Source organism: Alligator mississippiensis, chromosome 5 (genome assembly GCF_030867095.1).
Source record: "Alligator mississippiensis isolate rAllMis1 chromosome 5, rAllMis1, whole genome shotgun sequence".
NCBI lineage: Eukaryota > Metazoa > Chordata > Crocodylia > Alligatoridae > Alligator > Alligator mississippiensis.
The window spans coordinates 185,868,782-185,894,892 of record NC_081828.1 but is presented as its reverse complement, the minus strand read 5'-3'; the positions used below and the strand labels follow the sequence as shown (position 1 = coordinate 185,894,892).

Here is a 26,111-nt window from a genome sequence, read left to right as displayed (position 1 = left end):
TAGCATCCCTGTCTTGACAGGATAGAGCAGCTTGGTGTCTAGATTAGTGGTTCTCAACTTTTTCATATTCAATGCACCCCTTGGAAAATGCCAGCTCTTAGCTGTCACTTGTTTCTTGACTATGGAAAAATAATAGAACAATTCTTCTGTTGCAAAGACTTCATAGAGAACACAACAGACCACACATTTTTGATATTCTGGAATCCTATTTGAAATCTCTGAGTTTATCTTGTGAATCATATGTAGGTGTTTGCACACATAACAGTGCTAATAGTAATTACAATGCTGCAGCACTATAATTGACAATTACTACTCTAGATTTTATTAGGTCAATGATTCTCAACCAGTGTACTCAGGCACCCAGGCGTGCTGCAAGATCCTTCGAAGGCTGCTTTGGGGTGCAAGGAGACAAGCAGATAAGTGTGGGCTCAGGCTCGGTTCTTGCCTAGCCATTCCTGCACCCCTGCTGCTTGGCCCCTCTGCAAAGATGTAAGCACTGTATAAGTTTTTGAAATGGGCTGCCACCATAGGTGACACATAGGGGGTGCCTGGGGGTGCACATGCCCCCCCCCCCGAGAGTGAGTGCTCTTGGCTTAGATGATGGGCAGGGGGTGCACGTGGAGCACTGGTGCTCACCCCCTCCCCCCCAAAAAGTGCCACTGCCACTTCTGCGTGCACCGCTGGCACTTCCGTGTGTCCAGCTACGGGGGACCCCCCCCCAACACTGCCATGGCTGCCTGTGGACGGTCCCCACTTGGCCCGCCCTTGCTGCTAACGGCTGCGTTGCTGCCTGCGGGTGGTTGCTGTGTCCCCCCAGCCTTAGGAGTGCCACCCAATCCTCACAAGCTATGGGAGGGTGCCTTAAGTTTAAACAGATGCCTTGAATCTATAAAGGCTGAAAACCATTGCATTCCTCTATCTCCCTCAAAAGGCTTGATCCAGTAGGTGTTCTCAGAGCACACAAAAACAAGAACAACAACTTTGAGGTCCACACAAGAGTGGGAGTGGCTACTCTTTTCTTTTAAAAATAGGGATGTAGAAATAATTTCTCCTGTGCAACATCCTAGTAATTAGAACACTCCCCATCCTAATCTGAAACCCCACAGGGCATTCAAGCCACACCTCCTAGCTCACAGGAAAGTAATCTCACCACCAAACTACAGGCTGCCCTGGTCTAATGGGTGTGGGCGGGGAGGAGAGGGCAGTCGCTCTACCTTTCTTGATGATGCTGTGCCACTGTGTTGCAAAGCATGAGATTCATGAGACCAGGAAGAGACTGTGCGTGACTCTGTGCCGACACCAGTCTGCTGGTGAGGGCACTCTGGTGGGAAATGTGGGTTGGACTCTCCATGGGCAGAGGAAGGAATTGACCTCAGCTCTTCCACATTCTGGAGCGGTGTTCTGGTGACTAGAACAGGGCTCAACCTCCAACCTGCAGGCCAAATGCAGCCTGCAGAGCCATGCCATCCAACCCACAAGGCCCCCCATGGGTAGGGAAATTTGGTGGCATGGTAGCAGTGGCAAGTAATACTCCCAACCCCTCCCCCTGCTGCCAAATTCCCAAGCCCCACAGGGCCCAATCGGGGCCAGGTCACACCTTCACCCCCCAACTTGGCTGGATTAGGGCCGGTCCAAGCCCCTTCTCCCCACTGTGACTGGATCAGAGCCAGGCCATGTCCCCTTGCCCCCTGTGGTCAGATAGAGGCTGGGGCAGGCCCCCTTCCCCTGCAGGGCCTAATCAGGGTAGTGTGGCTCCCCAACCTCCCCACACGACTGGATAAGGCCCCACCCCACAGCCCTGAATGCTAAATCGGGCCCTCTGGCCATATCCAACCTACAGATGGACTGAGCACTATCAATCCGGCCTGAAGGGGAGAAAAGGTTGGGCTTCTGTAAATTGTCATAGCACTATTAAGTCAACAGAGCCATGACAATGTATAGCAATAGAGGATTTGCCCTAGTACATATGTACATGTGTGTATGTCTGTGCATGTGTGCATGCCTGTGCAATTCCTAGTAAATAATTAGGTTTTGGGCAAGCAGACATACTTTTAGGGGTTACTGTGATTCAGAATATTTTTTTTTAAATAAAACACATTCATAAATAAGTTTTGAATACAATATGATCTTTTTACTTTTCTCCACTTAGTTGACAAAACTCTGATTTAAGGTCTGATCCTGTTTAGTGGGTACATGTACAGAAGGAAAAGTTTTACATAGTGTTTGGAGAATCTGATCCTTTCTATATATATATAGAAGTGAACAGAATAGATATGTGCTCTTTTGGCCCACAGGAATTATCAAGTTAGTTCTGTGTATTCCTAAACTCTGGATGAACTGGATAATTAGTTTCCATCACTTGCCCTCAATCACTAAAGCACAGTAGGCTTTCCATGACCTTACACTAATCTTGCTGATGTCCCAAGTGATTTTAAATCATGACTGTCTCCCAGACACACCAACAGCACAGATAAGATAGTAACATGAAAGATAGACATCATGACAACCATATTAACTTTGTGCAGTTTTTTTTCAAATAAACAAGATAAGGAAATGACTGTAATTCTCTTTCTTATAAATACAGTTAAATTAACCAATTGCTTATAACTTTGTCTAATAAAAGCCTTACTTTACCTTTCATATAGTCCTGGCATACTGGAATGAACAAAAGTTTATTTTGATATTACCAAGTATCATTTATTATCATATTTTATTATGACTAAAGCCATACTTCTCCTAAGAGTAACAATGAAAATCTTTCTTAGTACTTAACACAGCTACTTAGCACATCTACTGTGCCTTTATTTAGTACCTCATATGACAGGTACTAAACTTAAATGCAGTAGACACATTAGTGAAAGTGTAGACACATCCTAAGAAACCAAAGCTACAAACTAAATACAGTTAAAATATGGCCACAATTTAAAAAATATCTGCTTTTCTGGTTATCAGGAGGTACATCTGAAAGTTAACCTAGGTTAGGAAACAAACATTGGAACTCATCCAAAAAGTATAGGAAAATGGTAAGAGGTATGTAAGGGAAGAGAACCTGCCAGGTTTATTTCCACTACATTACATGATATTTTATTTGACAAACATGAAGATCAAAACCTTTTAATGTATGTTACTGTGTTAGTGCCAGTAATTTGATGTAATATTTCTTCTGCTGCAAATTTCCAAATGCTCCTATTTGGGTATATTGGCTACATACAGGATCACAGAAGTTCAATGGGAAGAGTACTCGGCCACATCCAAACAGTCGCAAAGGTTCCTCACGTGCGTGGATGAGCTCTATCTGACTCAAGAAGTCTATGGACCGAGAGGCAAATCACTGCTAGACCTGGCGCTGGCAATGGGGGATGACTTAATCAGCGACCTAACTATCGAAGGGAAGCTGGGAGACAACAACCATGAGCTGATCACCATCACCATGCGCCATAAAGCTGGCAAGTCAGTCAGCAAAGCAGAAGTCCTTGACTTCAGGAAAGCTGACTTTGACAAACTCAGGAGGCTTGTTGGTGAGGCCCTAAGGGACCTCAACCTGAAGGGGAGGGGAGTTCAGAAAGAGTCCTGGAAGCTCAAGTAATGTCTATCCTGTCTCGGAGGAAAGGCAGCAAAAGGGCACAGCAGCCCCCTTGGCTCTGCAGGGAACTAGCGGACCTCCTGCATCTAAAAAGAAAGCCCTATAAAGAATGGAGGGCTGGATCCACCCTAAAGGAGTACTCAGCACTGGTCCGAACCTGTAGGGAGCAAACCAAAGAAAGCCAAGGCTGTGACTGAACTCCAACTGGCTACACGTATCAAGGACAATAAAAAGTCCTTTTTTAGATATGTGGGGAGCCAAAGGAAAAGCAAGGGTAACATTGGACCCTTGCTAAACCATATTGGACTACTGACAACCGACGCCCAGAAAAAAGCCAACCTGCTTAACGAGCATTTTGCGTCAGTTTTTCACCAGCCCCAAGGGACGGCCCTGCTCAGTATGGTATGGGACAGCCAGGGCGAAGGAGAATCGTTATCCTTCATCAACATTGACCATGTGAAGGAACACCTTGAGAGGATGGACACCTTCAAGTCAGCTGGCCCAGACTGCTTACGTCCCAGGGTACTGAAGGAGCTGGCAAGCATCATAGCTTTGCCATTGGCATGGATCTTAGTGACCTAGTGACATAGTGCTTATGTTCAGAAGGGACTTAAACAGATCATCAGGTCTGACCCTCTGCCCTGGGCAGGAACGGGTGCCACGGTCATATCACCCCAGCCAAATATCTGTCCAGCCTCCTCTTAAAGACCCCCAAGGTAGAAGAGAGTACCACCTCACTTGGGAGCCCATTCCAGAGCCTGGCAGCCCTAACAGTAAAGTAATGTCTCCTGATGTCCAGCATGAACCTTCTCTCTAACCATTTGTGGACATTATTCCTAGTAACCCCGGGTGGTGCCCGGGGGAACAGAGCCTCCCCCAATTCTCACTGGTTCCCCCTGGTGAGTTCGTAAATGGCCACCAGAGCCCCTTTCACCCTTCTCTTGTGGAGGCTGAATAGGTTCAGGCCCTTTACCCTCTCCTCATAGGGCCTGCCCTGCTGCCCCTTGACCATGCAAGTGGCCCTCCTCTGGACCCTCTCAAGGTTAGCCACATCCCTCTTGAAGTGCAGCGCCCAGAACTGGATGCAGTACTCCAACTGTGACCTGACCAATACCGCATATAGGGGAAGGATCACCTCCCTAGACCTGCTTGTGATGCATCTGTAGATGCATGACAAGGTGCAGTTAGCCTTACTGACCCCTTCCTCGCACTGGCGGCTCATGTTCATCCTGGAGGCAACAATGACTCCAAGATCCCTTTCTGCCACTGTGTTGACAAGAAGGGTGTTCCTCAGCCTATGGATGTGTTGCTGGTTCCTTCTCCCTAGATGCAGCACCTTGCACTTGTCTGCATTGAATTCCATCCTATTCTCATCCGCCCACCTCTGTAATTTGTCTAGATCTAGCTGGATTCTGTCCCTCCCCTCCAGCATGCCCACCTCGCCCCTCAACTTGGTGTTGTCAGAAAATTTGGACAGCGTGCATTCCACACCCACATCCAGATCGCTGATAAAGATGTTGAACAATACAGGCCCCAGGACCAAGCTCTGGGAACTCCACTTCCCACATCCCTTCAGGTCGAAAACGACCTATCCACCACCACTCGCTGGGCGTGACCATCTAGCCAGTTTGCCACCTATCTGACTGTGTAGGCATCAATGTCGCAGTCACCAAGTTTTTTTAAGAGACTGTGGTGGGAAACTGTGTCAAAGGCCTTCTTACATTTCAGGAAGATGACATCCACCTGACACCCCTGTCCAGGGACTTTGTGACCTGATCATAAAAAGAAACCAGGTGAATAAGGCAGGACTTGCCCTCAATGAACCCATGTTGGTTGCCCCTGAGCATTAACTCCCGTGCTGGGCCCTTGCAGATGTGCTCCTTGATAATTTTCTCAAAGGTCTTCCCGAGGACCAAGGTAGGACTGACTGGCCTATAATTGCCAGGGTCCTCCTTTCTCCCCTTTTTGTAAATGCGGACCACATTGGCCCTTTTCCAATCCTCTGGTACCTGGCCAGTGCCCCACAAGAGCTCATAGAGGGCCCCGCTATGACCCCTGCCAATTCCCCAAGCACCCTTGGGTGAAGAGCATCTGGACCTACTGATTTAAACACATCCAGCCCCTCCAAAAGTTCCCTAACTAGGTCATCCCTGACCTAGGCATGGTGGTGCCTCCCCTGGGTCTGTCCGTAATTCTAGTGGGGGAGCTGTCCCAGTCCCTGTTCAGGAATATGGAGGCAAAGAATTCATTAAAGAGGTCAGCTTTTTCATTTGCTGCAATCACCAGATTGCCAAGCCTATCCTGTAGGGGCCCCACGTTATCCAGTGCTTTCTTCTTACTCCCTATGTATTTGAAAAAGGACTTTTTATTATCCTTAATTTTGGTTGCTAGCCCTAGCTCCATCTCTGCCTTGGCCTTCGAGAACTCATGGCGCTCAGGTGAAGTGCCCGAAGATTGGAAGAAGGCCAGCGTGGTGCCTATCTTCAAGAAAAAGCGGAAAGTAGATCCGAGGAACCCATCAGTCTGACCTTTATCCCAGGGAAGATCTTGATAAAAGTCACTAAAGAGACCATTCTTGACAAACTGCCTGAAGGCAACTTCCTAAGCGATAGCCAGCACAGGTTTGTTGCGGGCAGGTCTTGCCTGACCAATCTCATCTCCTTCTACGACCAGGTGACATATCACCTGGACAAGGGAGAAGAGATTGATGTCATATATCTTGATTTTAAAAAAGTTTTCAATCTGGTATCCCATGATCATCTCATAGAAAAACTGGCCAACTGCAGCCTCGGCTACATCACAGTCCGCTGGCTGGGGAATTGGCTCCAAGGTCGGACCCAAAGAGTAGTAGTTGATGGAAGTCAATCATTGTGGTGCACCATGACCAGTGCAGTTCCCCGAGGCTCCATCCTTGGGCCTATTCTTTTCAACATCTTCATTAATGATGTGGACATTGGTACCAGAAGCTGACTGGCAAAGTTCACTGATGACACTAAACTTCGGGGTAAAGCGATGACAGGATGATGACACCTGATGACAGGATGATGATCCAGGCTAATCTTGACAGGCTCAGAAAACAGGCCTTATGATGAGAGGCTGAGAGCTATGGAACTCTTCAGCCTGGAAAAGCGCAGGCTCAGGGGTGATCTGGTGGCTGCCTATAAGTATATAAGGGGTGTACATCAGGATCTGGGGGAACATCTGTTCACCAGAGAGCCCCATGGGATGACAAGGTCAAACGGTCACAAACTCCTCCAAGACCATTTCAGGCTGGACATAAGGAAGAACTTCTTTACTGTCTGAGCCCCCAAGGTCTGGAACAGACTGCTGCCAGAGGTGGTGCCAGCACCTACTCTGAACTCCTTTAAGAGTCAATTGGATGTTTATCTTGCTGGGATCTTGTGACCCCGCTGACTTCCTGCCCCAGGACAGGGGACTGGACTTGATCTTCTGAGGTCCCTTCCAGCCTTAATGTCTATGAAATCTATGAAATCTATTAAATTTATATTCACCTTACAACATTTTGATATTAATAACCAATCTGAACCAATTATCAGTACAGCACATCTAAATATTTCATTTAAAAATCAGCCTCTTACAAAACATTATTTAACAATTTAGAAAAAAACCTTATATATATTCCAGTTAATGAGTCAAGAATTAGTAGATTTTTTAACATTTTACTAAGTCACAATTATTAACACAATTCATTCAATCTGACTTTCTATCAGAAGTTCAATGCACATTTTGTCCATAACTTTAAGTGCAAATATTGCTGCACTTAAATAAAGATATTTGACTGAGATTTTTTTTTCCCACTTAGCTAGCAGTTAAATAAGTATTACTTGAGAAAATCACAATTTCTTACGTTCTGCTCAGCCAATGAATACACAAGCTGTGGAAGAATGTCTCCTTTAACAACTGCCTCTGCCAGGTCATCATTATAATTGGCGAGTCTCCCAAGAGCCAAAGCAGCCGTCTGTTGAATAGTTGGGACCACATCCAGCAGAAGAGGCCTCAGCAAAGACATTACACCTGAGTTACATTGGGAAGAAAAAAGGCCACACAGTAAGCAGAGATCTATATAAATACCTGTGGGTTCTTTCATAAAAAACCTGTTATATATACACACTTAGAGTATATATTGTGGGAAGTATGTACTAGTTCATATACTCCATAGAAAGCAAACCTGACATTCTTGCTAATAATCTATAATGTTCCTGCTTCTTTTCCACAACATTAATTAATTTTTAAATATAATCAGAAACATTTACAAACTCAAGCTGCTTTAATCTGTATTTTAAAAATATAACAAATATGTTAACAAGGAAATGTAAATATACACAGGAAATTCTATCTTGGGCTCCTGGTGATTAAACATTAGCATGTCACTCATGATTTATACAGCTACCTCAACCTCTTGATGGAATTATACCAGATTACATTACATATATTATAAAGTGACTAATTTGGGAAGCGATAGCTGTAATATATTGCTCGCTAGATAGAAGATTTATTAAAATGTCATTATAATAATTATTTATTATTTCATTATGGTGGTGTCCACAATGTGCTAGCCAAACATAGACCATGAATAGGCATTACATTTGTGCTGGGAGAAAAGCCCAGCACTAAAAGAGGGTGCATAGCCATTCAAGAGATTTCTTGTGGAAGAGAAAAGGCTCTTCTGCAAGTTAAATCAGACACCTATGAGGAAAATCTCACTGTTCCTGACCTAACTTGAATGGTTGTACACATCTCTCAAATGCAGAGGACACCTAATATCCTACCATTCTCTGTTTTCTTTTCCTCCTTCCAAGGAAGGGAGGGTGAACACTAGGGGCTGAAACCCTCCCCCTCTGTCTGGGACAGCTGCGCTTAACTACCAACTGGGAGCCTGCCCCCCTCCCAGACAGAGCATAGAGCAGGCTGTCAATTAACTGGCTTCCCTAAGGGTGAGGGTGGTCCAGGGTGCAGTACAGACAGTCAAAAAGCCTAAGGCTGAATCAATTCAATCTTTGCAGGTTAGTCTAAGCAGCGTAGATTGAACTGACAAGCAAGTGAACAGACATTCACTTTTGATTCTGAAAATGCAGCCATATGCCAGCAGTGTCTCAGGCCAGAAGCCAAAAGATGCTAGAGCACACCTTCCTGCTCTGCTGGAGCAGACAACTTGGGCCAAGGCTAGGCTGTCCATTCTGTGACGGGAGGCTTGCTGGGAAGGTGCAAAGCATCCTGGGATGCTGGGGGACTGTGAGTTAACTTGAATCTGGAGTGGCTCTGGAGCAGAAGTTCAAAAAACTGATTTAAATTAAATAAGTCAATTCTGTTACTACATACATCCAGGTTTATCTTAAACTAGTTTCAGCCATTCTGAAAACAATTTATGTGCACTGAACTTCTGTTGTGTTATAGATCTAAACCAGTTTCTGATCACTTATATCCATTTATGTGTAATTTCTGTCCCTAGCCCTAGTGCCCCTTGGCTGGAGAGCTTGCCTGTGAAGCTTTCCATCCAGGGGGCTGGAACACATGTATGCTCCAACTCCTGGGTTACTTTTCTACTTGTAGAAATGAATGCCTGTCCATAGCTATAAAAAAGGTAGAGTCCCTAACCCAAGGAGTATACATAAAATATGTACACTGCTGACTGTAGAGTTTGGATACATTGTTCCTGAAAATAGGCAGAGAGATAAAATAATTTCATAAGAAACATTTATTATCCATCAGAATCACAAATGATAATTAAAAAATATAAATAAATCCATAATGCCTAGATTAAACAATTTGAAAGGGAGGAGACTATGCTTACCACACTAGTAGTGATTCTTTGAAAATGTTTCCTCCAAGTGTTAATACTGGTAAGATGTGTTACTTAATGCTCCCAAACTGTAAGAACCCCAGCTGAAAAGCAATGGCTCATAAAGTGGCATGAGTGCTGAGCCCAGCTCACTCATTCAGGGTCATGGCTACATATATATACCAATTACTTCAGTTCTTTCAGTTATACTAGTTTTCACCAGCTAAGGATGTAGTCTAATGTGGTCATGTCTACACATTCATTAATGAGCTGTAGTTACTGCACATTTAGTTTAGTACTTCCTTAATGAAGTACTAACTGAATGTGCAGTAACTACATTTACTATGCAGTAGCACCAGTGCAAGGTTTTTTGTGACCATTAATGCACAGTAGCCTAATGACACTATGTAGTAGCTTATTCGCATGGTTTGTGACCAGCACACAACTGTGCAGAGTTATTAGGCTACTGCACAGTAAGTGTGTCACGTCAACACACCCTGTCTATAGCAACAAGGGGAACAAAAGGGAGTACTCACAGGGACTTCAAAAGTTCATCAACTTTGTCAACACTATGTTGAGGTTCCATAATGGAATAAGTTCTCTTTCAGAGTCTTGTGATGATAACATGACTGAAAAATTTAGAATTGTCTGTTGGCAAATGGTACACACTGGCCATGTATAGAAAAAACGAGAGGCATGTGTGCACGACACTTTAAAGTGGGCTAAATGCTCTTGCACCACTTTAATGGTGTTAGTTTTTGCATGCCTTGGCAGCATGTTGTGCATTAATTCCAGCCACTGTAGGAAATTTGGTGGGGTAATGTGTCTGAAATGACTTGGGGTGCTCAACTCCTTTGAGTTTTAGTTTGCTGGCCCTACAGCCATGGAGCAAAGCACCAGGCTCCATGCAGCTCTACAACTCTGCAGGAAGTCCTGCAGGCAGTCCGACAGTAACCCAGGAAAGCAGCTCCACCCAAGAAAAGTGGTGACCCTGATTTTTCTTTTTTTCCCCTTGGAGACTGCCTGAGCTGCACAGGGGCCCGGTGCTTCCCTCCGCAGCTGCGGTATTCCCCAGGACCGCCCAAGCTGGGTGCCTGCAGGCAGGTGCCCCCTGGGGGGGCGGGCTGCAGCTACCATGGAGGGAAGAAACAGCCCTCCACCACAGGCCAAGGACCGCACTGCCTGCCAGCAACTCATTCTCCCCTCCCTGCTGAAGAGACAGGTAAGTCAGCGGGGTGTGTGCACGACACAGAGGTTTAATCAGCCCTAAATTGAAGCAGTGTTTTTTAAAACCCACCACTTCAATTTAGGGCCCCTGTTTCGTCTACACACGCCCACTGGTGTTAGTTAGACAAGCACATCTTGACAAAAGACAAAGGGAAATTGAGATTAAGAACGAAGACAAGTTAGAGATAGATTATGTGGCTGCGTAATATAGAGACAGACTGGGTATGTCTACATGTGAATATTAATGTGACAAGATAAACTCCAGCACAGTTCATGCTGGAGTTTATTGCTCCTGGGTGCAGTGTTTATGCATGCACCTGGGACTGCATCACGTTGAACCAGAGCAGTGGCTGCCGGGGACCCTGGGGGTCAGTCTGCAAGCCCAGGGTTGTTCCTGCCTGGCTCGAGGTGCTGCAGAGGCGTTGGCTGGGGCACAAGGGTGCTACAGGTATCCAGCAGGCAGCCCCACACTGTAGCACCCTTGTGCCCCAGCTAGCTCTGGTCACCATCTACATGTGCATTGTGGCAGAGTAGATAACTCTCCCATAGAATAGTACTTGTGATGGGCAGTGCTATCCTATGGTGGAGTTAATTAATTTACTCCGCTTAATAGCACAGCTCGTGTAGACACTGACACTTCACTGTGGACCTAATTAGGCAGTATGTGTGTCGTGTAGATGTACCCACTATTACCAACTCTGTACCAAATCTATCCTATCCTCAAAGGCATGCACTCAAGATTTTCTGAAGAGATGAATTCAGGCTTAGCACCAATGAAACTGTCACAGGGTGTTTAGCCCCTGGAGCTGAGGTTCTCATAACTAGTGAAGCCTCTAAGCCCAACAGTGGTTCCAGTGGCACTACAGACACAGACCCTAATTTGTTTTAAACCAAATTCTTTGATGCCTGTCATATCTCAATGTGTCTGCCCAATAACTATTATTTAACATAGAAAGGCCCTACAAACCACTCAGCAATAGGTCTCCCTCAGAAAAAAACACATAGAATGTTCCCCCACCTCTGGAAAAACAAAACCCACCATTTGACCCCACCCTTATCATGAAAGTTTCTGGGAGCAGGACTAACCCAAAAAGTCTAAATCTTGAAGCATGGGGACACTATACACAAGACACGATAGCGCTTTAGAGTGGTTCTCAGAGTGTAAAAGTGCCCTGAGGCACTAGAGGTCACCTCATCTCAGAACATTTGCTTCAAGAGTTGGTGTTTAACTACTCTGGTGGGCACTACTGCCCATACCCAGCAGGTATGGGCACTAGGTGAAATATTCACAAGTCCCTACAAAGAGAAAACATTTAAATTGTAATCGCTGCATGACATTATGGAGTCACCAGATAGTTAATGACTCTGTAGTTAATATTACATCAAATTCTCTTTTGAATGAGACAATTGCAATCTCCATACCATCATTTGACATGGCCCAACAGAAGTAGGAACAGGGCTCAGGAGTCCTAACAAACCAAGGTCTGATCCTCCAATATGCTGGAGTCAATGAGAATTTCACTCACCACTCCACAGGAGACACAAGTTGGCCACCAAACGAATATCTTCTCACAGATTGGCCAGAAAGATCTTTACCAGCATTATTATATAAATCATACACCATTTCAAAATGTGCTCGGTGCCTACCCCAAAGACAGTGCCTACCCCAAAGATCTTAAGTGCTCATTAATTATTTTATAGCTTTATCCTCTGACAAATCCCTATTACTGCTGCATGAAAAGATATTGGGTTCACATCCAAGAATGTTCTGTTATGTTTCCTGTCTAAAGTGATATGTTACATGCTGATGTACTCCAGGACTGAAACAACACAGAATTCCCACAGCGTGAGCAAGAATTGTTCAGGACCTCGGGGGAAAGTTGCTTTCTGTTGCTCTCTCTCACTCTTGTTTTGACTAGAAACTTCACTCTGAACCAAAGATGTTTTCTAAAAGAAATTTTGTCCAACATGGTAAGTTGTAGGAGAAATTTTGATTTTGGTGAATTGCCATTTTCCAGCCACAGAATTTTTGTCCATATTTTCTTAACCACTTTCACTTCCAGCTCCGCTAATCACAGAATGAAATATACACCACTCTTTCAAAGTCATATTCTATTAAATGCTCCTGGTCAGTCACCAACAGAGCATTCCTAGACATTATCCAAACCTGCATATCAGTATGTATATGTGAGTGGTCTTCAGACTCAAACCTGTTAACGTTTTGGAGCAGATGTAACTTTGACTGAAACAGAACTTAAAACAGTCTAGACCAAAAGAGTCCGGAAGCCAGACTGAGATCAGGCTTGTGGCCTGTCTGACACATCCTGATTCTGTAGAACAAAACATTTCTTCTTTTTTTTAAATGTATGTCTACATTTTTTTAAATGCATGTCAAGACCACACATTGTCTTGAAAACACAGAAATGCATTTGAAGAACATCTTCTAATATAAATTTGTCTTCTACAACATAGAGAGAACTTGAGCCTAAAAAAATGGCTCAGAAAGGAGTAAACTACCCTGCCCATTGGAAAATTAATACTAAACCAAGTGATGATACTCTAAGGACCAGCAAAAAATATTTCACTGATGATCATTTTGGTTGTGAAGCAGGGAAAATAATGAGAATGAAGCCCATTCAGAAAACTCTTGCAGAAAGTGAGAGCTACTGAAGGAAAAATGCAGTGAGAAGACAGGTAACAAGATGGAAAATGGGGAAAAATTAATATAGGATGGAAAAAGTTGAGAAACAAAAAGTAGAAATAGTGATAGTCCTAAAGGAGAACATATTTTCCAAGAGTGGTGCCTGAAAGTGACAAAAGGTACTGAACAAAAAATGATGGCAAAAAGTTAGCACAAAGAAACCTTCTCACACCAGACACTCTATTCTGTTTGTTGTACAAACTAACTATTCACCTCAGCAGGGCATTCAGAGAGGACTAAGGACATTATGCAATCCTAGATTATGCCATGCATACAGAACAAAAATTAAATCTCCCTCCACAGAATGAAGGAGGCCTAGTATCTATTAGTGGTCTCAACCCTCCTCAGTCAACAGATCAACTCCTCAAGGTGCCCCAAGTTCCCAAGATTTCTCACATCTTGAGTATAACAGAGTATTTCACTCTCAGTATTAAAAGTTTGCAATTGTTTACTTGCAGGTGGTACATCATACATGTTAATCAATTTTGACCATAGGAAGAGCAAAGACATCCAGCTTTCTTTCCACATGTTTTGGTGACAACAGCACTGTCTGCACAGGATGGACTCCCTTAACACATCTACAAGAGACATTTGCTGTGGATCTGACTAATTAGCTCCGCAGTAAAACAACAGCATCTACACGTGTAGTGCTATTAGGTTTGAGTAAACTAATTAACTCTGCCATAAGATAGACACAAGTACAATCCTACGGTGGAGTTATTTACTCCTCTTCAATGCACGTGCAGACGCTGATGGGGTGGGCTAGGGCACAAGGGTGCTTCAGTGTGGGGGCTGCCTGCTGGCTAGCCCTGTACTGTAGCACCCTCATGCCCCAGCAAGCCCCTGCCCTCCAGCACGTTGAGCCAGGTCAGAGTTTACTGTGCTGGAGTTTATTCAGCCACACTAATTTCACATGTAGATGCACCCAAAAGGTACATCATTCCTGTCTGGGGCCCAACCTTGTTCCTCTTGAAGGTAATAGGACTCTTGCCAGGGACCTCCACAAGAGTAAAGGCTCATGGTATATAAATAATGGCTGCAATATTGAGCAAGTAATTTTTATTCCTGCAAGCCACCCCAATTATATCAAGCAAACTATTATCCAAGCTCCTTCCTTTAACAAACCACTACCTAGCAACTTCCCAAGGATCTGTTTCTATTGAGTTTGTCTATTGATTTTCTTCTGGCCAAACAGACCCTGATGCTTTTCACCTTCACACCTAGAGCAAAGTCTACCTGCACCACACCCCAAAGATTTCCTAGCCACCACCCTTGCAGGAATTTCCACAGGTTGAATCAAAATAGTTTTAACACTGACTTAAAACATAAAATCAGATAAAACTTCCAACAACAATTTGGTTTATAAAAACATGAACACACAGATTAGGCAATAGTCCAATTGTAAACTACTTCAAGTTTGGGGTTTGTGGATTTTTTGTTTTTCTTTTTTAATCTCAGTGAGAAATATTTGAGTAATTTAAACCAGAAATGAGGCTGCTGCTATTCTCCCTGGACAACCATTATAATAACTCTCACAGTGCTAGTTTCAAGGCCCTGGAAGACCTTCTAAATTAAGAGCTATCCCAGTGAAAGCTAAGCAGGTCCATATGCACATGCACATGTAACACCCACAGACACTTGTGCTGTGTATAACAGAGTGTACCCCTTTGGTTGCTATATATTGTGTGTTTTTTTCTATATTTACCTTTTTTCCCCCTTTTCTCCTTTGGCCTGTTGCTTTAAAGAGAAAACATATGATCTAGCCATGTGGGCAAGATGGCCCCTATTGTTCTGGCCATGTGTCTGCACATGGAAAGCTGGGGCCTTGTATCTGGGTAATATATGTAAAATCCTCTGATCTGGGTGGCCAGGGGGTGGGGAGCAGAAGCTTCTCCAGGTGGACTGATTAGGAGAGAGACTGAATCATGGTATTCCCTGACTGGATATGGCTGAAAGGATGTCAGGCTCAGGGATATAAGGTCAGCTAGGCTAGTTTGGAGTGGGGGAGAAGCTGCTATAAGCTACTGAAAAGAGAAGTCCCATCCAAAGGGAGAAGGAATCAGCAGCTAAAAAAGGGGAAACTCAGGCCATATAATCCAGCCCAGAAATTTTGGACTATGTGTATGCTGGCAGGAGCTGCAGTTACCCCCACACACAGCCTCTCCATGGAATCAAAGATCGGTGCTCTACCACTTTTCCAGGAGTGGTGAGGGGCCCCCTGCACCACAACCAAACCACTGACCACAAGCAGCTTCCCAATGTGTGATCAACCCCAATCATAAGACAGCTCCAGCATGGACCCTGGAACTAACCCTTTGTAGGTCCCAAGTCCTAGATTGGCCTGGGCTGGGGTGAAGTCTCTCTAAAGGGGTTCAGCCTATGAACTGTAGTTCTATTATATTGTGTTTAAGGTTCTGTTTTTTGGGGGGGTTTGTTTGTGTTTTGGTAATAAATTTATACTTGTTGGTTTATACTGCTTGCAAGAATTGGCATCTGTCTTTATGGAATACCCCAATCAAATGTAGTGATCCCAGATTTTTGGGCTGGGGCTCAAGCCACTGGTATAACTCACCGAGTACCCCAGAATGTAATCCTAGCCCTTGCTGTCAACCTGTGCTTGGGAGAAGGATTACACAAATATTTCCTGTTAAATATTCTCCTTTGCATCACATCTCCATAACTGATCTTGGGTAGAGAAATGTCTCCCCAATCCCAGCCAGGTCACGAAATGCTACAAGGGTTTGGGAGCAGGGCTTAAAGGGGTTGGGGGTGCAGGTGGTGTCTTCCTTGATCCTCCTGGTTTCGGGCTACGGGCTGAGGAGGGAGAGGAGAATTGAGGTAATAAACCAAAGACTGCGGCACTGGTGTCATTGTGAAGGCTTTGGCTTCCATGACCACAGTCCGCTCTTTGGTGAGAGAGGCAGTGAGTTGCTGGGAAGGGATGGCCTCCACCTCTCTCCACAGAGGAGGAGGCTCTTCTCAGCCAGACTGGCTGACCTGCTCCACTGGGCTTTAAACTAAACCCGCAGGGAGATTGGGGGACTACCGCCACTGCTGGCCCACTGAGCAACCTTTGCAAATCCAGCAGGCCAAGGCACTTAAGGGAACCCACCCCTGCCCCAGCCCTGGAGCAATCTGTAGCCAAGGCAAGGCCCCCAAAGGGACACTTGCAAGCCTGTACACAAATGCCAGGAGCTTGGGGAATAAACAGGATGAACTTGTCCTCCTGCTTAACACAAATAACTATGATGTCATAGGGATAACGGAGACCTGGTGGGACTCCACCCATGACTGGGCCACAGGTATAGACAGCTATACCCTGTACAGGAGAGACTGAGTGGACAAAAGGGGCTTTCTATGTCAAGGAAAATTATGCATCCCTGCAAGCCGACATTGGTGCCCAGGGTGGACGACTGGAGTCCCTCTGGGTTAAAATCTGTGGGGAACATGGCACAGAGGGCACAATGGTGGGAGTCTACTACAGACCTCCTACCCAGGATCAAGAGCTTGACCAGGAGTTTGCCATGGAATTGGCTGAGGCCGCACATTCCCAGTGCATGGTTGTCATGGGAGACTTCAACTGCCCAGACATCTCATGGGAAGAGCGTTTGGCCAAATCCAAACAGTCGCAAAGCTTTCTCATGTGCGTGGATGAACTCTATCTGACTCAAGAAATCTAAGGACTGACGAGAGGTAAAGCGCTGCTCGACCTGGTACTGGCAACGATGGACGACCTTATCAGTGGCCTAACAACCGAAGGGAAGCTGGGTGACAGTGACCACGAGCTGATTACCTTCACCATCCACCGTAAAGCTGGCAAGTCAGTCAACAATACAGAAGTCCTCGACTTCAGGAAAGATGACTTTGACAAGATCTGGAGGCTTGTCAGAGAGGCCCTAAGGGACCACGACCCAAAGGGGAGGGGAGTTCAGGATGAGTGGTTGCTCCTCAAGGGAGCGATCCTGGATGCCCAAGCAAAGTCTATCCCATCTCGGAAGAAAGGCAGCAAAAGGGCACAGCAGCCCCTGTGGCTCTGCAGGGAACTAGAGGACCTCCTGCATCTAAAAAGAAAGACCTACAAAGGAAGGAGAACTGGATCCACCTCCAAGGAGGAATACTCTGCTCTGGTCCAGACCTGCAGGGAGTGAACCAGGAAAGCCAAGGCTGCAACTGAACTCCAACTAGCTACAAGCATCAAGGACAATAAAAAGTCCTTTCTTAGATATGTGGGGAGCAGGAGGAAAAGCAAGGGCAACATTGGACCCTTGCTAAACCAGATGGGACAACTGACAACCAACGCCCAGGAAAAAGCCAACTTGCTAAATGGATACTTTGTGTCAGTTTTTTATCAGTCCCAAGGGACGCCCCTGCCCATTATGGGATGGGAAGGCCTGGGTGAAGGAGATTCCTTACCCTCCATCAATGCTGACCTTGTAAAGGAACACCTTGAGAGGCTGGATACCTTCAGGTCAGCCGGCCCTGACAGTTTACATCCCAAAGTAATCAAGGAGCTGGCAAGCATCATAGCCCAGCCCCTGGCACAGATCTTCGAGAACTCCTGGCGCTCTGGTGAAGTGCCCGATGATTGGAAGAAGGCCAATGTGGTGCCTATCTTCAAGAAGGGGAAGAAAGTGGATCTGGCAAACTACAGGCCCATCAGCCTGACCTCTATCCCAGGGAAGGTCTTAGAAAAGGTTATCAAAGAGACCATTCTTAACAGACTGGCTGATGGCAACATCCTGAGGGATAGCCAGCATGGATGTGTTGCGGGTAGGTCTTGCTTGACCAATCTTATTTCCTTTTACAATCAGATGACCTATCACCTGGCCAAGGGAGAAGAGATTGATCTCATATATCTTGACTTTAAAGAAGCCTTTGATCTTGTATCCTATGATCACCTCTTAGCAAAACTGGCCAACTGAGGCCTCGGCTTCACCATGATCCGCTGGCTGGGGAATTGGCTCTATGGTCAGACCCAGAAGGTGGTGGTTGACAGAAGTCAATCGTCGTGGTGTGCTGTGACCAGTGAGATCCCTCAAGGCTCTATCCTTGGACCTTCATTATTCAACATACTCATTAATGATGTGGACATTTTTATCAGAAGCGGACTGGCCACATTCGCCGAAGACACCAAACTTTGGGGTAAAGCGTCCACACCTGAGGACAGGAGGGTGATCCAGGCTGACCTCAACAGGCTCAGGAAATTGGCAGACGAGAACCTGATGGTGTTTAACACTGAAAAATGCAAGGTTCTCCACCTTGGGAAGAAAAACCTGCAGCATGCTTATAGGCTCAGCAGTGCTATGCTGGCTAGCACTATGGGCGAAAGGGACTTGGGGGTCATGATTGATCACAAGATGAACATGAGCCATCAATGTGATGCTGCAGCTAGTAAAGCGAGCAAAATGCTGGCTTGCATCCATAGATGCTTCTCTAGCAAATCCCAGGATGTCATCCTCCCACTGTACTCGGCCTTGGTGAGGCCACAGCTGGAGTACTGCGTCCAGTTTTGGGCTCCACACTTCAAAAAGGATGTGGAGAAGCTTGAAAGAGTCCAGAAAAGAGCCACGCACATGATCAGAGGTCAGGAAAACAGACCTTATGATGAGAGGGTGAGAGCTATGGGACTCTTTAGCCTGGAAAAACACAGACTCAGGGGTGATCTGGTGGCTGTCTATAAGTTTATCGGGGTGCTCACCAGGATCTGGAGGAACGTCTGTTCACCAGAGCGCCCCAAGGGATGACCAGGTCAAACGGTCACAAACTCGTCCAAGACCGTTTCAGGCTGGACATAAGGAAGAACTTCTTTACTGTCCGAGTCCCCAAGGCTTGGAACAGACTGCCACCATAGCTGGTGCAAGCACCTACTCTGGACTCCTTTAAGAGTCAATTGAACATTTATCTTGCTGGGATCCTATGACCCCAGCTGACTTCCTGCCCCTGGGGCAGGAGGCTGGACTTGAAGATCTTCTGAGGTCCCTTCCCGCCCTAATGTCTATGAAATCTATCCTCAGCTTCTTAGTCATCATGGATTCAAAGGAAGTTTATAGCCATTAAAAGATAAATCACTTTTAACATCCACATCTCAAGCGGGGTTGAGGCAAAGGTCTGATTTGCCTTAATTCAACAGGCAAATGCTGGCTGCTGCCTCTCTTTAGCAAGGAAAATCTTCAGGGTAATAACAGGTTCCAAGATTTGTCTTCCCATGTGATCCTGTACCCAAACAAACAGTAAATTTATTTGAGATTGCAACCTTTGTTTTGTTACTTCTATTGCTTGGGTGGAAAACAAATGACAACTTAAAATCCTTACCCCTAGAAAAAGGAACAAATTTAACAAGTCACAAAAAAGAGAAAAATCTTCCACATCACCCTCTAAGCATCTAACTCCCTCCCCTCCAGCAATTGATGACCACCTTTTCCCAATTCAAATCCTCTTTAAAAATAAGACTTAAGAAGACCAGAAAAAACAAAGTTTCCCCACCAAGACTTTAAAATTTTGCATATCATTTGATGCCCTGCAGCATATTTTGTATTTGAACTGCATTGTCCACCTACCTTAAATTATCAGGTCATCTATCAGGTCACCAACTATCAGATGTTGTCTTCTGTCTTGCACAGTGTCTATTGCATTGAGGGTATTCAGTAAGTTAATAATAATAATCAAGCCTTCAACACATAACCTAGAGTTTTCAAGAATCATGATTCCCAAATTCTGACATAAGCCCAATTGAAAAGAAACACTTTAGAATAATATGCAAGTTTATTTCCACCTTCCCTAGGCTTCCTAGTGCCAACTTTGCCCTCATGGAAGCAAGTTTCCCTGATGACTAATTAAGGAGAGATCCTTCACCTACCTGTCTCAAGACGTTCCCTCTCAGTGAGATCTTGATACCCAGTAGTTCTCTGCCCACATTCATTTCCTGGACAAAGCATTTTTATCATCTCCACTTCTCTGCTTGAGTACAACCAGGATTCTCCAAATATGAACACTGAACACTCTGGCAACAGGGTTTTTGGATAATCAAGCAGTTTTCCATGTAATTAACAGATGGTAGAGCACGTGGTACAACTCAGTTTGTCAGCAGGCCCAGAGGAGCCAGAAGCAGTTAGGAGTAACAAGAGACTTACATTTAAAAGCAGATTCAGGCAGCCATTTCACAGGCCTCTTCCACGTGAGCATGAAAGATGCAGGGATCATAAGTACTAATCTATTAAAAACATGTCACAGGGCTACTCAGCACCCAACAGTAAGATCTGCTACCCAGCAGGGGCATGGAGGTGAGGGAGTCAGAATGAGCTGCTCCTCTGGATGGCTAGTTCAATAAGTCCCCCACCTGGCATTTTCACTAACCAGCAGCTGCCATCAGGACTTCAACCTCTCCCCATTTCCTGTGGTTTCCTCCACATAGGCTGAAGCAGCGACACAAGGGGCAGAGGATCCAGGAGCAACAGGTTCCTTTCAAAGCAATCTCTTCACCCTTGATGACATATCCTCTTTTTTCCCTGGGACATTTCTGGCACTTTCACTAACATACATGCTTCTCTCCTTCACCAGGAAACTCCACATCTCTGAACCCCTAAAAATCAACTACCCTACTTCACTCCAACAACCCAAGGTATGCCTGTGATGCATAGTGCTGTGTATCAGAGATTCCCGAGTTAGCTACGGTAAAAAAACCAAGTGTGATGGCACAGAGCTCTGTGTGAACTATACCTAAGAGCAGTATGCAACTATATTCTATTCTAACTTGCATGATTTTCCTATCTATCCTGAAAAACAGCATATATCACCCAGTCTGATGTTCCATGTTGTCACCAGTACCCAGGCTGTCTTTTCTTGAGCTAACTGGGGTATCTCCATGCTACAATACAGTGCACAGTGTTGATGTATTCCATGATTCCAGTGATAATTTCTTGTCTAATGATCTCCCCTTAATATGCTTATTTCCCTCCTTTGCCATATCAGAACTTCCCATTTTCCATTCACCTCAACAGCTCTCTTTTGTCTTCTTCTGTCTTCTCACTGAAGTCATTCAAAAGTAGTTGAGAACATTTAACACCTCACAAGACTGAACTCATAAACCCAAATCCTCCAACTAAATATGTGAAAGTGAGACATCTCTCCACTGAAGGAGAGATCCTAGAACACAGACTTTTCAGGGTAGGTAACAAATTTTATTGTGTGCATGTGACCCCAAAACCCATATTCCTGGGACTCCAGTGGCTTCAGGAGAAAGCTTGCAAAGCACTGTGTAGTTTATAGAATTAAGTAGAGTAAATTCTTTTTCCATTTCTTCATGCATTGGGCCAAATACTTCAGTCCTTACTCAGAGCCTGATTCTTATGACCCTACTCAAGTAATACTTCCAACAAAGTTAGAGTTTTCCCTCAAGAAGGACTGTTAGACCATCCCATTAAAACAAGTTTATGAAAGGGAGAAACCTATGTAAATGCAGGCAAAAATAGTCCCTACAGGAACCTGAACAACCTGTCCTCAGACCAAAAACCATCTGAAGCAATTCTGCCAATATGGGATGACTATATGGCAAACAATTAGAAATGGAGCTGAAAACAAGCTATTCTTCATGACCTCATCCTTTCTCCTCATCAGGATCTTCCATACCAAATCACTTTTTGCCATAATACTTCAGTAGATTCCAATCCATCTTCTGCTTTTTAGAGACTCAATTTCCTTCAGCTATTTAGTCTCCTGTATGCTTGGCTAACAGGAACTTCTAACTTCACCAGCACCTGTTTCTTGCCACTTCCAGAAGGGTTTTAGTCTCCCAGAAATCAGTGAAGGTTTTTCAAGCTGTTCCATTAAGCTAATCATCCTTGTACCTCAGAATCTCACAGACAGTCAATAATCTCTCTCGAACATATAGCTGAGGAAAATATTGTTATTCCTATTTTACAGGAAGGGCGCACAACCTGAACGGATTATATAAACCAGCTGCAGCACTTCTGAAGGGGGAAACTAGATCTCCTGAGTTCCACTGCTGCATTTTAACAAGATCATCCTCCTTTCTTTGCACTCCTGACTTTTATAGCCTTGTACTCAACCCTTGCTAGTCAGAATGCTGAAGCATCTTTCCCACAGGATGCTAAAAGTGCTTATTATTTGTGTGACAGTTGTGTTTGAATGTCTCACCTGATATCAGGGCCCCATCATGGTTGGCACAGCATAAACACTTTGTGAAGGACAGGTCCTGACCTAAGGGGCTGGCAATCAGGGCTGGTCCAAGGATAATTGGCGCCCAAGGCAAACCATGTACCTTGGCGCCCCCACCACTTCCAATATAGAGGAAAATAAGAAGTCTAGAATGAACTTTTACATGTACTTATTTGATATTCAAAATGAACAATAAAACAATAAAAACAAAACAAAAAAAATCAGGGACACATCCCCCCCAAGTGGGTATGTGCATTTCCCCAGGAATAAAAAGTGTGTTTCCCCAGGGACAATGTGTGCCACTGCTACTTGTCTCCGGGGAGTGCCTGTGCCACGTGTGTTGTGGTGTGCAACACATTGCCCTGGGTGGGGTGGGGTGGGGAAGGCTGGGGCCAGCAACTGCGGTGGCCCCAGCAGCCTTACCAGGGTTCCTGGGGGCCTCTGGGAGCTGCAGACACAGCGATCCTGCAGCAAGGAGCCTGGCCAGCAGCTGAAGTGCAGCTCTGGCCGGCCAGGCTCTGGTTTTGGGAGGCATGCAATGCCACCACATACACCATCCCACTTTTTTTAGGTAGGTTTTTTTGACATGGGGTCAACCCCCCACACCCATGCTGCTAAATTGCAGCACAGAGAATGCCTGCATGTGCAGCATGTGTGGTGTGTGGTGCCACAGACATGTCTGCAGTGCCACATACTGCATGTCTACACTCATCTAGATGTGCCCCAGGAGTTGGTCTTTAGTTTTTCAGCTTTGAAGCCATTTCAGTCATTGTAACATTCTTTTTCTTAATTTTGCTGAAATCCTTAAACAATTTTATAATTTAAAAAGCAACTGTCCCCATTAGTACCCTCTACTACAGAAAAAAACCACATTATAAATTAAGGGGTTACTCCCACTGAAGGAGAGAATATATACCTAGGGCCAGATTGTATTCCACTTGCTGGGCATCTAGCGCACCTAAGTGCATTCTATTCTACTGTTCAAGTCCATGAAAATTCATTAATGCATCTACATTCGTGTAACAGGGAGCCAAGGGAGAAACTGCAGCAAGGCACAAGCAGGCCAGAACCTGAGCTACAAGAAGGCAACACAAGCAGACAAAGGCCAATAAGAGGCTGAGACTGAAATTCCAGGCCAGAGTAAGTGGGCCCAGGCTACAAACCTACAGTCAAGTAACCTGTAGGCTAAAGCTAAGAGGACTGAAGCCTATATAGGAAGATAAACAAAGACAAAGTGACACCTGTGAGGCATGACCATAGCTATGGAGGAGGCTGGAGGCCATGATTAAGAGACCTAGGGCTTAATTAGGGGCCAAGAGGGCCACAGATGATGACCACTAGCTTGGACTAGTGCCAGCCAGGTACTAGTAGACCCACCAGAGTACATGGAGAACCGCAATGTTTTGGGTTAGTGGGCAGAAGGCCCAGAGACTATAAGAGGTTGGTTATGTTGGTTAGACACTGGTAAGAGCCACCTGTCCCTAATTGGGTGGGACACTCCTGGAATGGGATCATCAAGTCCCATTCCAGGAGTGGGCGGGGGGGGGCAGATCAAGTCCCTCATAGTGAGGGAGGAAATGAAACAGGCACTGGGGATGCTGCCCAGCCAGGGCAATGCATGGGGTCCTGGGACCAGGGTGGGAAGCAGGACAGAGTCACAAGTATGGGGCCAGGGGGCATGGGGAGGGCAACTCTCTGCCGCTGTGTGCATAGGGAGAGGTGGATGGGGGGCATGTGCCCCCCAGATTTGTGTGCAGGGTAGGGGTGGATGCAGGCTGTGGGCTCAGGGCTCCCTGCCCTGCTGCCCTCCCCCTCAGAGCCCCGCACTGCTATGGTGATGTGCTTCCTGCCTACCTGATAGCAGCCAGAGTGGCAGTGGCATAGAGTTGTGCCGCCCACTGCTGCCAGGTGCGTAGGGGGCACACAACTGGTGTGGGCTCCTGAGGGAAAGGCTGTGCCAGGTATGGGGGTAGGCAGGCATGTGTCCAACCTTTCCAATTTAAAAAGGCGGTCACCTAGGTGAGAGCACTCTGAGACTCAGGGGCAGCCTTCCAATTGATAGCCAAAGAACATCAAGGCATGGCAGGAGAGTTAAACAGGGGAGGTTATATAGAGGACCAGGAGTATGAATAGGACTAGGGTGAGCCCCAGGGGGTGCCAGGGCTGCCCCAGAGCTCATCCTGTAACAATTTGTAACATATGGTCATCTTAGCCATAAAACCGAGTCATAAACAGGGATCCTAGTATTCTCTGATTTTAAAAATCCCCAATTTTCAGATTTAAAAAAATAACCCAAAATCCACATTTTTCCTATGTCTATATTAGTGGTGTTTTATTTTAATTGTGGAAAAATGTGGATTTTGGGTTACTTTTTTAAATCCAAAAATTGGGGATTTTTTTATCAGAGAAAACCAGGATCCCTGGTCATATAAAAGCAGGAAGGAGGAGGAGGAAGATGGACCCAGATTAGCATTAACAGTTTTTCAAGGATTTAAGCAGAGTTAACAGGATTGGGTGTAAATGCACAAGTCTGTTTACATGCGGTGGAATAGAATCTGGACTTTTAATTTCCAGAAATCAAAAGCAGTTAAATTCATAGGGCTTGATTCTGTTATATTTCTTCATAGTTAATAGTAAATTATTTGAAGAATAATCCCACTAACTTCAGTAGAACTATTTACAGAGTACTGTATTTCACAAAATAAGCAAAGAAGGTAAGAGTGAGGCCCTTAGAATGTCATTGCTGGAAATATACCTTAAGATAGAAATTCAGACCTAGTTCTAAACTGTCCCAAAATTGAAGGCAAAATGGTGTTTGGATATAATAACAGGATTGGGGTTAGAGGGGAGGTTGATTCAGGTCCATCTTTAATTACTGTCGGAAATATTCAATTTCTAATATTTGAAATCATTGTTTTTCTTTTGATAATACACTCTGATAGCAAATTTCATGGGCTGTAACTTCCAAAGGATTAGAAAGCTATTACCATCAAAATAGACTTCTTTGATAAGTTAGAGCCCATGAGAAACGAGATTTGATAAATGAATTGTTTGTCAGTGTCCCAGCTGCATATTTACCAGCTGAAACGGGTTTTCTGGAGGAGGATTTTTCTTCTTTCAAGACAGCTGCATTAATTATGCATTAAGAAGCCTGATTTTTCAACTATTACACATCTTGAGTAGCATTTACTTATGGGAGTATCCCTGGTCACTAAAGCACCCAAGGTATATATATATCACAGCCAGCAGGAAAACCTACAAGAATTTCTGAGAAGGTTTCCTTGTAATGATCTCTCCATTGTTACATAAGATCAATTGCTCCCACATAGAAACAACCGTCAGGACAGCCTCCAGTTGTGGAAGATTCTGTGCCAAATGTGCACACTGGAGGAAGGCCAAGGATATGAAGGTTATCTGCAGTGGTCCCAAATTCCCCTGTCACAGACTCAAGATTTCTAGAGAATGGGCTCTGAACAAAGAATAATGCTGTCTGGAGCTAAATGATTTTTTCTGAGGATTTTCCACAAAATCTGGGATGTAATCAGAGAAGGAGGTAGATGTGTATCCTCCCTAGACAACCCAATCTTCCTTTCATCCCCGCCAAGGTTTTCCCTAGCTTGGAGCCC

General features: G+C 45.1%; 1 protein-coding gene across 3 annotated transcripts in view; it reads right to left on the bottom strand.

Moving 5' to 3' along the window:
• Positions 1 to 26,111, bottom strand: part of SPAG6 (sperm associated antigen 6) — a 54,686-nt gene that overhangs the window by 25,025 nt on the left and 3,550 nt on the right. For 2 of the 3 annotated variants that reach the window (XM_014608953.3, XM_059729070.1), the window contains one exon: positions 7,452 to 7,618. In XM_014608953.3, the coding sequence (XP_014464439.2) occupies positions 7,452 to 7,618 (167 nt within the window). Of the gene's footprint in view, positions 1 to 7,451; positions 7,619 to 19,868; positions 19,935 to 26,111 lie in introns of all 3 variants that reach the window. The other variant, XM_019497681.2, reaches the window with a different exon arrangement.